The following is a 13817-nucleotide window of genomic DNA, read 5'->3' on the forward strand; positions in this document are numbered from 1 at the left end:
GTGCTTCCAACCCCTGACAATAGCTTTCCAAGTCTTGTTGTCAATTGATTTGAGAAAGGCTGTCATGCGAACCTTCCAGTAATCATAGTTAGTACCATCCAGAATGGGTGGCCTATTGACTGATCCTCCCTCCTTGTTATCCATGAGAACTTGAATAAAACTCCCTGGAGCTCACCCAACCAGAACAGGGTGCCTGCTCTGATGCCAATTGTAATTCAGGTTCCCTCTGATACGATTGTCCTACTCGATGCTGGGACAAGAGGTTCGACAACCGCTTAACAGTAAAACAAAACTTAACAACAGAACCAATAACACACAGTAATTGTTAACCCAGTTCAGTGAAAACTTTCACCTACGTCTGGAGGGTTTGCACCCAAAGAAAGGAAATCCACTATCTCAAGATTCAGGAATTACAGACACTCATGAACAACTCAGTTCATAGTTCACTTCCTAATCTACCTAGTGTATTTCTACTTAGAATCTCAACCTAAGTATGAGAGCCCCTCTCACTTTCTCTCAATCACTGCCACAGTGATTGGTAAACACAATGAACAAGTAGAGTTTGAACGCAATCAAACACACAGAATCTCTCTTTGCTTTATAGAACCAGTGAGCAAAGACAGATTCACAACCAACAAAGGACAAAGCACAATTAACAAATCCTAAAACACTCGATCTCTCTCTATCAGCTTCGACACCTTCATGTTTTAGGTCTTCATCCTTTTATAGACTTCAGCAGCGGTAGCATGGGCTTTAGGGTTGGCACGAGCTAATGAAACAGAATGCAGTAACAGCAATTCAAAACGCAATCTTGATAGATTCGGTTTCTTATTGCACAAGTAAAGATAGAAACCAATCTTTTAACAAAGATTGTTTCAACAAATAACAACCCAACAAATAAACCCTTCTGGAATAGCTACTTGCTCCCCAAGTAACTAAAAAACATATCTTCAGTAAATCTTCAGAGGGCCCACAACAGAAACACAAGCTGAGGACTGATGCCCTAGCTTCACGAGGTCAGATGCCACGGCATCTGCTTCGACAATCGGTTGTTTTGACAAAATGCATGGCAACATGTTCCAACAATAGGTATAAGAAGCTACTATTACTGAAACATACTTAAAAGTATAACATAAATGTATGTATTATAACATCATATAATTGTACATAGTGATTCTTGTTGATAAAACCAACCGCTATAATCTTGTGCAAATTTAAAATTAGTAGATTTCTCCTTGAGTGGCAAGAAAGTCGAACATCCTGAACTGACAGTTGAATAAAAATTATAAGATATCTCATATCTGGTAGAGTCATCTACTTATTAGTGATTTTTTGTGCACCGAATATAATAATGAGAATCTCATGTATGTACTTGAACCTTTTGAGAGTTTATAGAATTCGTGATACAATTTGAAATATTGTTGAAGCTCGTTTAGCATTTCAAGCCTGATGCTCTCCAAGTAATACAATAACAACAACTATATATCCACAATTATTATCTCAGTCGACATCTATCACATTATCAATATGACACTAAAATTGTTGTGGAAGCTAATCAATGTATGGTATACCCTTACTCGGAGGAACGCTCATGCCCTTATATGTGATGGAAGGAACAATGGATGAATAACCGAAATTGTTTTTATCATGGAATGAGTTCATATACTCATCAGCATGCTCAAAATAAGAAAGTTCACGTTTCATGGATCTTAATGGAAGAAGAAAATTATTGGGGAAAGAAACTGAGTGGTGAACATAAAGGAAGATAAAAGGGAAAACATGTGGTTTTTTTATAAACAAATGTTAGTTGCTAGTAAATTAGTACAAATTATCACTACTCAGGGTTCAAACCCTGACTTTTCACGACTTCACCCACAATTACTCTTAGCTCAATCATGTGAGCTACCCATCCCCGAAAAAGTGTGTGGTAGTGTGGAGGTGAGGAAGAAGAAAGTAAAGGAAAACGAAGAAGGCAAATGTTAAGAAAATAAGAAAGCGAAGAAGAAAGGGAAGAGGGGTATTTTGGGGTTTAAAAATGTTGGGTAGGGTGAAAAACACCCAAACGAATACCCTAGTGCAGAACCAAGCAACCAATGCTGCGAGTTTCAATTGAAGTTGATGTGTGATTCTTCCCACCACCCTAATTCCTATCCCCACCATCCCCTTTTATAAATTTCCCCTAATTTTCATTCTCCCACCCTTTTCTCACACACCACCCTCACCAATTCTCACCACCCCTCACTCCACTCCTCTGAATTTTTCTCACTGTGTTGGCACCGCAACTCACACAAAGGTGAAATCTTTCTGAATTTCCAATTTGGAATTTCATCTCTTTCATTTCTATGCATTCCGTTTTCTTATTCATTTTCAATTTTGAATAATTTTACACACCCTGTTTTGATTTTTGAATTTGCTTTGTAGTGTGATTATCAATGGAAGAATGTGATAATGTGGTTTCTGATGAAATGGACATGGACTCAAATGAGGGAAATGATAACAATGTAAGGAAAAAATTCAAAAAAAATGTTAATTTTTTCTATAATAATAGTACTAGCAACTTTGAATATACTGGTTGGGAGTTTTCAGTTTTGACTTGATATTCTGTTTTTATTTTGTATTTGATAAAGTTGCAGGCCGATACGAGTATCGAGAATTCTAGTTTGCAAGCTCCCGGTGTTATTGTGGATTGTGCAAAGGAGTTCACAACTGACCAGGTAATAATTTTATAGGAATGATTGTGTGGTGTATGTGTTAATGTGTTTAGTGGTTAGTGAATGTGGATTGTTTAATTTATTATGCAGGTTTTTCCAACGCGAGATGATCTATTAGATTGGGCGCGGAGTGTAGGGAGGGAGAATGGCTTTGTTGTTGTGATCATGAGGTCTGATAATGGAAGCGTTAAAAGGAAGGAACTTGTGACGTTAGGATGTGAGAAGGGTGGGAAGTACAAGCCTTATAAGAGCACGTTGACACGTAAAAACACTCGAAGTAAAAAATGTCAATGTCCTTTTAGACTAAGAGGAAGACCGGTGAAGGGTGGAGGTTGGAAGGTTAGAGTGACATGTGGTTTTCACAACCATGAAAGAGCAGAGACATTAGAAGGTCACACGTACGTTGGCCGGTTAACACCTAACGAAAAGAGTTTGGTTGAAGACATGACCAATAGCATGGTAAAACCAAAAGACATTTTGCAGACATTGAAGGAACGTGATCCGAGTAACTTCACTACCATCAAACAAGTATACAATACTTGTCAAGCTTATCGTGCCTCTAGGAAAGGTCCCAAAAGTGACCGAACCATGAAAGGGAAGGAGAACGATGACACTAGGACATCAACAAGTTTGGTTTTTGTTATTAATGGTGAGAGGTTTGAGCTCTTCAATGTTGACCCATCAACCACTTTGCTCGAGTTCTTGCGTACTCAAACTCAATTCAAGAGTGTCAAGCTAGGCTGTGGTGAAGGTATATGAAAACATTCTCAATATGCTTGATACTGACTATAGGTGATCAAATTCCTGAGTTATATGAATTATTTTCTAAACTGTTATTTACAACATGAGGTTTTTTTTTGTTAAGGTGGAGAAGTGTTGAGTTTTAATAACTCTCAAATTTTCTTTTTGAACTAGTTACTTGATGTTTTTACATGGTTGATTTCAGGTGGTTGTGGTGCTTGCTTAGTTTTAATCTCGAAATACGATCATGTGCTTCACAAAGTTGAGGAATTTACATCAAATTCCTGCCTCACACTACTTTGCAGCATTCATGGGTGTTCAATTACAACAAGTGAAGGCATTGGAAATAGTAAAGAGGGATTCCACCCGATTCATGAAAGAATTGCAGGATTTCATGCCACTCAATGTGGCTTCTGTACTCCTGGAATGTGTGTTTCCCTCTTTGGCACACTTGTCAATGCTGATAAGACCAATCGTTCAAAGCCAGCTCCTGGTTTCTCAAAAGTGACTGCTTCTGAGGCTGAAATGTCTGTTGCAGGGAACCTTTGTCGCTGTACTGTGTATAGACCCATTGCTGATGCTTGCAAAAGCTTTGCAGCTGATGTTGATATGGAGGATTTGGGGCTCAACTCTTTCTGGAAAAAGGGAGAGAGCAAGGAAATTAAGCTTAGTAGGTTGCCTCAATATGACAGTGATCACAAGAATATTAGATTTCCCATGTTTTTGAAGGAAATCAGGCATGATTTGTTCATGGCTTCTGAGAAACACAGTTGGCAAAGACCTACTAGTCTAGAGGAGCTTCAGAGATTATTGGCATTCAACCAAGCCAATGGAACCCGGGCTAAACTTGTTGTTGGTAATACTGGTACTGGATATTACAAAGATACAGGAGGCTATGATAAGTATATTGATATAAGAGGGGTGCCTGAGCTCTCAATGATCAGAAAGGATCAAAATGGGATTGAAATTGGAGCAGCAGTGACAATATCTAAAGCTATAGGAGTACTCAAGCAAGATAGGAAAAGCGACTTGATCTCAGATTTTGTAATGATACTTGAAAAGATCGCTGACCATATGAGCAAAGTTGCCACAGGATTTATTCGAAACACTGGCAGTGTAGGTGGCAATTTAGTGATGGCCCAAAAGAGTCATTTTCCTTCAGATATCGCTACAATACTCCTAGCTGCGGGTTCAATGGTTCAAATAATGTCTGGTGCTCAATTTGAATTGCTTGCATTGGAGGAATTTCTTGAAAGGCCGCCACTAGGTTTGGAAAGTGTGCTTTTAAGCATTACAATTCAGAGTTTGGAATTCAATAAAAGTGAATCTTCAGAACCAAGAAGTAGATTCCTCTTGGAGACTTACCGAGCTTCTCCTCGACCCCTTGGAAGTGCCCTTTCTTACTTAAATGCTGCTTTCCTTGTTGGGGTGTCTCCATGCAAGGTCACTGGTGGAACCATGATTAATACTTGTAGGTTGTCTTTTGGTGGTTGTGAGAATAAACGTGCAACAAGAGCAAAAAACGTCGAGGAAGTTTTAGTTGGAAAGGTGTTAAGTATTAGCATTCTGTATGATGCTGTCAACTTGCTTACATCCACTATTGTACCTAAAGATGAAACCTCAAGAACTACATACCTTCCAAGTTTGGCAGCTGGTTTTCTTTTTCAGTTCTTTAACTCACTGATTGATAGTCCTGCCAGAATAACCAATGATCATCTAAATGGATACAGTAATTTGCCTTTTGTGAAGGCTTCTAAATTAAAAGAGAATCAGAAACAGTTTCATCATGACACATTTCCAACTTTACTGTCATCTGGGAAGCAAGTTGTTGAAGCTGGCAGTGAGTATCATCCCGTTGGTGAGCCAATCGTGAAGTCTGGGGCTGCACTCCAAGCTTCAGGTTTGTTTAGCACCAAGTTTTGAATCAAGATACTAACAGCTCCCTTTCTTTGCTTTTTGGTTGTCATTTCAAACTAGTACACTTCATATTTTATCCATATTTTACATCCTACTGTCATCAGTTAGTAGTTTCCACTTTCCATCTAACTAATATTAAGACAACAAAGATAAAAGATCCACTTGCTTATTGCTTGGCTTGCTCGAGACCTTCCAGGTCACTGATTACTATCTAGCTGCAGTTGTGATAACTGCAACTGGAAAGTTGACGGACTCTCAGTTTCTGAGTTTTAGAGTACTCTTTATTTGTCAGTGTTATTCTATCCTATTTTGATGCATGACAACAATTATTACTTTTCTTATTTGATTGTTTTAATATCTGTAAAGAAATGGGTACATTTTTATGAATGAATTGTTTATAGGTGAGGCTGTGTTTGTGGATGACATGCCGTCACCAACAAATTGCCTATATGGAGCATATATTTATAGTGAAAAACCTTTAGCAAGGATAAGGAGTATAAAACTCAGGCCTGAATTGCATCTGGATGGAGTGAGAGACATTCTTTCAAGTAAAGACATTCCCAGTGGTGGAGAGAACATCGGAGTGAAGAGTAAATTTTGTAATGAACCTTTATTTGCTGAAGAGATTGCTAGATGTGTTGGTGAACGTCTTGCTTTTGTGGTGAGTGCTTAAATCCATCATTTTGATCCAGTCAAGTATGAGCTTCAGTATCATTTCTTTGGAGATTGATACATGAAATACTTCCTTTTAGTTACTGAATGGTTTCTTTAGGTTGCAGATACTCAGAAACTTGCAGATATGGCTGCAAACTCTGCTATTGTTGATTATAGTATTGAAGATCTTGAACCACCTATCCTATCTGTGGAAGATGCTGTTGAAAGATCTAGCTTTTCAGAAGTTCCTCCTTTTCTCTGTCCAAATCAAGTTGGTGATGTATCAAAAGGAATGTCTGAAGCAGATCACAAGATTCTTTCTGCTGAGGTACAAGCGTGGAATAAGTTTACTCTTGTCCCTTTATTTCCTGTCTTCCACTCCTTCCGCATCTTTATAGCCATTTACCTTGGTTCCTGATGTAATGTTTAAGTTTGCATTTGATAGTGAACTTTGATGGTTTTATTGATCAAACATATTCGTTGTCATCATCCATCACATTCATTCTGAAATCCAGATGAAGCTTGGATCTCAATACTATTTCTATATGGAGACGCAAACTGCACTTGCTGTACCGGATGAAGACAATTGCATTACGGTTTACAGTTCTAGTCAAAGCCCTGAGTTTGCACATTCTGCAATAGCAAGGTGCTTAGGTATTCCTGAAAGTAATGTTCGTGTAATTACAAGGAGGGTTGGGGGAGGTTTTGGAGGAAAAGGCAGCAAATCCACAGCTGTAAGTTTCTAGTTATGTGTTGCTTTACTGTCTATCTTCTTTATTATTGGACCTCTATCACTTTTTCAGTATGAATAACTAATAAATATTATGGTGGAGACATGAAGCTTTGAATTTTCTGTAGTTGGAAAGTCATTAGTGAACTGAAAAAATAAGCGTTATTGTTATGTCATTGCTTTTATGCTTCATAATATTCAGAAATGTGAACAATTTTTTTTTTACTTAAATGGATCCTTCTTGTGTATTTGTTCTGACTTGCACACATTGCTGTACCTGTTCGCAGGTTACCAAGCAATCATCACTTCTGGATCTTTCTTGTTGTGTTGTATATTTTTAATATAGGAATTGGATTCTCAGTTAATTTTTATTTTAATGTTTCTGAGATTATAGATTAATTTACTAACAAGAACAGAACAGAGCAGTAGGACCAGAAATTATCTGAAAAAGATAAGAAACAAGAAAAAGAGAGATATAAAAAATTGGCTGCATCTTATATACTTACGTAATTATATACTAATATACATACATACATGTACGCATCATGTCATTTGCAGGTTGCCGTATCTTGTGCACTTGCAGCACAGAAATTACAGAGGCCTGTCAGGATATATCTAAATCGAAAGACAGATATGATAATGGCTGGAGGAAGGCATCCCATGAAGATAACATACAGTGTTGGTTTTAAGAATGATGGGAAGATCACGGCATTAGAACTTCAGATATTGGTCAATGCAGGGATTTATCCGAGTGTTAGTGCAATGATGCCACACAACATAGTTGGTGCACTTAAAAAGTATGACTGGGGTGCTATCTCTTTTGATATAAAGTTATGCAAAACAAATCATCCCACTAGAGGTGCCATGAGAGACCCCGGGGATGTGCAGGGATCATTCATTGCAGAAGCTGTAATAGAAAATGTTGCAGCTACACTTTCAATGGATGTGGATTCTGTCAGAAACATTAATCTTCACTCTTTCACTAGTCTTAAAGCATTCTATGAGCATTCTTGTGGTGAACCTCTTGAGTATACCATGCCTTTAATATGGAATAAGTTAGCTGTTTCTGCAAACTATGACCTGAGAGCAAAAATGGTGAAAGAGTTTAACAGCACTAACACTTGGAAGAAAAGGGGAATATCTCGAGTGCCAGCAACATATGAGCTGAGTCTAAGACCAGCTCCAGGAAAAGTTAGTATTTTGTCAGATGGGTCTGTTGTTGTTGAAGTTGGAGGAATTGAACTGGGTCAGGGTCTCTGGACAATGGTGAAACAGATGGCTGCATTTTCCCTCAGTGCAATTCAATGTGATGGAATGGGAGGTCTCTTCAATAAAATACGGGTTGTACAATCTGATACCTTGAGCTTGATTCAAGGGGGTTTAACTGCAGGGAGCACTACATCCGAGTCAAGCTGTGAAGCAGTTAGGCTTAGCTGCAATGTCTTGGTTGAGAGGTTAAAACCTCTCAAGGAAAAGTTACAGGAGGAAATGGGTTCTATCAAATGGGAGACCCTTATTCTTCAGGTAGTTACTATGAAATAAAAGTGTTTCCACTTGAGGAAGAAGTAATTGTTTGTTAAGCTGCATTAGCCTGAGTCAAGACTGCATGTTTTTTCATTTTTCTCATGCCGTGACTGTTTAAAGACTATTGTCAAATCAAAGCATTGTTCCTAGAAAATAACCAGCTTTGTTCACAATCTTGAAAGTAGCGTAACGGAAAATGATATGTTTAATGTTTCTTATTTTTAATCCTTGTGGACAAAATGATTTATTTTCAAAACTCACTGCTATTCTGCTAAGTTTAGAAAGTTAAGTTTTTTAATTCATATTGATGCATTTATCTTATACAGAATAGTATACCCCCGAGATTCAATATCTCATTTTCAAGCTTTTCCTGTTAGGGTCTTTTTAGTGTTTGGAAGATGGCACTTAGCATGCTCACAATTTGAGAAAATAATTTTCCACTTCTAATTATGAAATTTTTCTTGGAATAAACTCTGGCAATGGAGCTGAGATACAACTGACTCTTATTTCCTAGCTGACAACGAAAAAATATTTGATTACCATATCACTGATGAAGTGACAATTCATCAATTTACAGGCATCTTCGCAAGATGTGAATTTATCAGCATCTTCGTTTTTTGTACCCAGTAATACTTCCAATAAGTACCTTAATTATGGTGCTGCAGTAAGTGAGGTAAGTTTGTTCTTATGCAAATCTCAAATCAAAATGGAATTTTCTCAACTTCATTGGAAGTTGTTTCTGTTGAATGTTCAGTACTTATGTCATATTTTCACACAAGCCATATTACTGAACTTACTGGACCTAATTATCATGCACTGTTACTCTAAAGTCTAAATATTGGAGTTTATCTCTCAGGTGGAAATAGATCTTCTGACCGGAGAAACCAGAATTTTGCGAACAGATATTATCTATGATTGTGGAATGAGTTTGAACCCTGCTGTGGATTTAGGACAGGTGAGCTATATATATGAATATATATTGTCATGCATGCTCAAAACATGTATCAAGTACAAACTCAACCTATGAGTTGAAGCTTTAAGTTTGAGGCAGTTTTTATTAACACAACCTCTTATGGAAAACTCTTTGGACTTGAACACAGGCACACCGTGCCTAATGCTGAAAATTTAATTTGATTTTAAAATCACAGCAAGAACTGACTCATATCACTATCAAAAAAGACACTGATATCATATTATGAATCAACTCAATTCAGAACTATATGTTTTTAGTTTGATGCCCAAGAATGTTTCAGTCTCTTACAACAATTTTTAAGTCATTCCACATCACTTCTATTAGCCTGATCCTTTACATTCTCTTATTTAGTGGCAAATTTTTTTTAATATATGAAATGCTCCTGGCATGAATCAGCTTATTAAGTTACCAAATCTGAAAAACTATGATAACCATATAGTTGTACCTTGCAGATTGAAGGATCTTTTATCCAGGGATTGGGTTTTTTCATGCTTGAAGAATATGAAACAAATCCTGATGGTTTAGTATTGGCAGACGGCACATGGAACTACAAAATCCCTACAATAGACACAATTCCTCAACAGTTTAATGTTGAAATGTTCAACAGTGTGCATCCCCAGCAACGTATTCTCTCTTCAAAAGGTATAACCCAGAAGTTCTCAAAATTTCAAGCATTAAACTATGTATGCATATTTGTTTTTCCCCATGTCCCCTGAAACATGGAGTTTTATGTGTACTCTTTTTCGCGAACGAAAAAAATTGAAATTTGATGCTGCAGCTTCCGGGGAACTGCCATTGCTTCTAGCAGCTTCTGTTCACTGTGCCACTAGAGCAGCTGTTAAAGAAGCCAGGAAACAGCTTCTGTCATGGAGCAACTTGGATGGACCAGATACAACATTTCAGTTGCAGGTCCCTGCAACCATGCCTGTGGTAAAGGAACTTATTGGACTGGACATTGTAGAAAGGTACTTGAAATGCCAAATGGACAAGAAGTAAAGGAGCTCATTATCCTGATAAATTAACACCAGCAACAAGTTATTGATTTTTCCAATATATATATATATAGCTCAGGTTTTTTTGGTATGAAATCTATCTTATAATAAAATATGCTCAGGTTTTTCTCATCCTAAAGAACAGAACAGTGATTTCTTTTAAGGAAGACAGTTTGAGAAGAACATAATTTTTTACCAATGGTTCTAACTATTTAAAAAGTCTAAAGAAAATACAGGTTCACACCTAAATCTTGTATTTTTTCTGGGATATTTTCAAAATTTTCTGTTCAAGTGTCTTAAATTTCTTACTTGGTTCATTTAGAGTCTTGTTTGTTTGATTGAGTTGACTATTTATGATTTGTGATCAAATATTTTTATCACAAAATAAAAAAATCATTTTATAACAAAAAAAATCACAAAGCAAAATTTGATTATATGATGTCTTCCTCAAGTGTTGTGTTGCATGCATTGCTGGTTAGTTGTGTTATTTTACGTCCTTGCAATTTAATTTTTTCCCGAAAATTCCTTTTTTCTCTTGTATTAATTTATATTATTTTCTTAATCATTTGATAAATTTGTCCTCACCCAACAGTTTTCTTTGTTGGTTCTATTCTATGATGATCTGTCTTTAAGTATTGTATATATTGTAAAGGTAAGTAAGTGTATAGCTACACATGAATTTGAAAATTCGGTAGGTTTTATATTTGAAGGAGAAGTAATTCTAATAATATATGTAGGGGTTGTTAATCATTGTGGATACATTTTGTGGAGTGGCATACATAAATTTTTGGATTGGTTTAAGTAGCTGAAGAGATGATTCATGATAATCTTATTTTGTTCTTTGTTTTTTTTGGGTGTGTCATGCTTTAGGTGTGCACCGATTATGAATGAAATATCTTAACTGCAATTGTGGTACAGTCTCAGTGCTTATCATCTTATCATTTTTGGTGTTCAACATAAACTAAAAGTTAAATGTGTATGATTATCTCTTACAATATTTTATATTTGAGGTGAAGTAGTAATGACAGGATATGATATAAACATTAAAGAATGAATGGGATTTCTATTTGAATAAAAATTTCGTAGTATTTTATATTTTATTTTCAAAAAGTAAAAATCTATTAAAAATATTTTTTTTTCATTTTTTTAAAGGAGTCTATGATTCCAACTCGTATTTTGATGAGCTAAAAAAAAATATGAAACTATCTCGGCTGCAAGTTGGGTGAAGCAAATTTAAAAAATCTGAAAAAATGAAAAAATTGGATTAAAAAATGATGAAAATGTTCTAAAAAATACTTATAAAAATCAGTATTAACACATATGCAAGAGACTTTTCACTATCCCATATCATGAAACATGTTTACAATTCTTATCAATTGGATTAAAAAGTGTTATTTTTCAAACCTCACTTGCGGGCTGATGCGCTTGATTTGTGGGCTGGTCCATTTAACCTGCGGGGTTAAATGAGTCGGGTTACACTGGCTCAATGTCTCTCTGAAATGAAATTTAACCAACTTAACCCTACTACGAGTCGGATTGTGCTGGCTGCCCTGCGGGTTCTAACCGAAGTTAACAACTCTAGTTGCTTGGGTTAATTTACAATATTTTTATAATTATATAAAAATTATTATATTTAAATATATAAAATATTTTAAAATAGTTTTAATTATTAAAATATAGTAAAATAAGAAATAATCATGTTGAGACATTTCACTATTAGAGTTTTTTTTTGTGTATATTAAATTGCTCTCGTAATTCCGTCACGACTTAAAATAAATATATATATAAAATTTCTAATCCACTTATTTTGAGTGCATTGATCTCACCTAGGACACGAGTGATATAACCTAAAGTTTTTCAATAGTGATTTAAATGTTCACGATAAAAGAATAATAAGATTAAGTGAAAACCAACTTGTCATCTTCTTCAACCCTCTCATTTTCTAGACCCTCTTAATTCTTATCATCATCTTCTGGTTGCCAAAACGTATCAATTTGTGGGCTTTTTAATCAAATCTTCTTCTGGAATTGGAGTATTATTATTACATGTCCAAAACGTATCAATTTCAATTTTATCCAATCTTACTGAGAGTTGAGTGTCGTGCTTGTCTCTGTCTTCTACAATTGGTGGGGGTTTGGTCATGCCGTTTCCGATTGGGGTCTCACTGCTTCAAGATCAACTCTTCTTCATCTCTCTGCCCCCTCTCACCATGTTTCAACCTTTCCCTTGGGTGGGTATGTGGGTGTTGGTTCTCGTAGGGTCGGGGTAAGAAGAAGAAGCAGAAGAGCAGTCTCGTAACTTATCACACAATTAGCTGTTAATTGGCTGCGTATTAGCTGCGATTTTATCTACTGTGGATTAGCTGTAATATAAGAGATTATAGGTTGTGTCTCAATTATAATACTCAAGGGAACTAAGACATGAATGCATAAATCTAATAGTTTAATGAGTATGCACTATTAGTGTAAAAAGAATAGTTATATCTTCACACTTCATCTTTTAGGTGTGAAAAGGTGGAAGAAGAGAGATAAGAAGAAAGGAGATAGAAAGTAAAGATATGATAAGTAATTTGATTGATAAAGAAGAGAGAAATAGATAGAAAATGAATGTTTAAAAGAGGTGGGGGTGTACGTGTATGTATCATAACTCGTGTAAAAATGTTATACACAAACATTCAATGATTGAATGACATGTATTAAAAAAACATTTATGTTCATTTTTATTTTAATTAAATTAAAAGCCAATTTTCTAATTTAGCAATCCATTATTGGATGTCTATGTAAAAAATATTTACATTAGTAGTGCATTACCATTAAATTCAAATAGCAAAGTGAAATTGGATCAAATCAAGAGAAACATATTTAGATCTCGGGTTTATGTTTTAGCTAATGAATTATTGAAAATTTATATAAATTAGCCTTAATTAATTTTTCATGTTTTTTCTTTAAATATATAAACATCAAATATTAATAATTATTATATATACATGTTTTATTAATCCAAATTCTAAACAAATACAAATATAATTATTATGAATCATATTGATTTATTCAGCCTCCCAACACGCTGGCAAATGATCCACTAGTTTCGCTAGCAATTTCTAGAACACCAGCACTTGGGTCAGTCGATTCACATGAGATGAGAACATACTTGTTAGCGTGGGTCGGGTCAGGACTTGAGGGGCCCAATTCTCCATGTTAATTCTCATTTCTCAGCCTACTTTTTTTTAGATAAGCCAAAATTATATTGAAAAAAAATACAAGGGATACTTCAACCTATAATCATTATTAATAAGGTAGCACTGAAATGAATTTGACTCATTTATAATACTCATGCATCACAAAATCATTATTTATGGTAAGTGACTAAGTGGTACAGAAAAACAGGACTACAAAGAAAGAACTAAAACATTCCGGATAAGAAAGGAATAACAACGTGTAAAATCAATCCTTTAAAACTAAAAGATTTCGGATAATTTTTGAGTTAATTTTCAAATCAATCATTTAAAACTATTTGATATCAAATTTTTATGACATATTTGATATCATTTTAAACATAAGGTATTATATTTATTT

At 35.4% G+C, this 13817-nt stretch overlaps 1 protein-coding gene across 2 annotated transcripts; it reads left to right on the forward strand.

Moving 5' to 3' along the window:
• Positions 1–2051: 2051 nt before the first annotated feature.
• LOC130733414 (indole-3-acetaldehyde oxidase-like) lies at positions 2052–10338 on the forward strand. Of its 2 annotated transcripts, none has more exons than XM_057585572.1 (13): positions 2052–2293; positions 2422–2501; positions 2634–2714; positions 2802–3462; positions 3658–5352; positions 5771–6030; positions 6142–6351; positions 6539–6757; positions 7312–8277; positions 8855–8950; positions 9134–9232; positions 9703–9892; positions 10029–10338. In XM_057585572.1, the coding sequence occupies exons 2-13, from the start codon at positions 2433–2435 to the stop codon at positions 10244–10246; spliced, it is 4764 nt and encodes a 1587-aa protein (XP_057441555.1). In that variant the 5' UTR covers positions 2052–2293; positions 2422–2432; the 3' UTR covers positions 10247–10338. The 2 variants fall into 2 exon arrangements, with proteins under 2 accessions (XP_057441555.1, XP_057441554.1); XM_057585571.1 differs by having other exon boundaries at positions 2053–2293; positions 2628–2714.
• Positions 10339–13817: the final 3479 nt, after the last annotated feature.

This window comes from Lotus japonicus, chromosome 1, assembly GCF_012489685.1.
Source record: "Lotus japonicus ecotype B-129 chromosome 1, LjGifu_v1.2".
In the NCBI taxonomy this organism is placed as follows: domain Eukaryota; kingdom Viridiplantae; phylum Streptophyta; class Magnoliopsida; order Fabales; family Fabaceae; genus Lotus; species Lotus japonicus.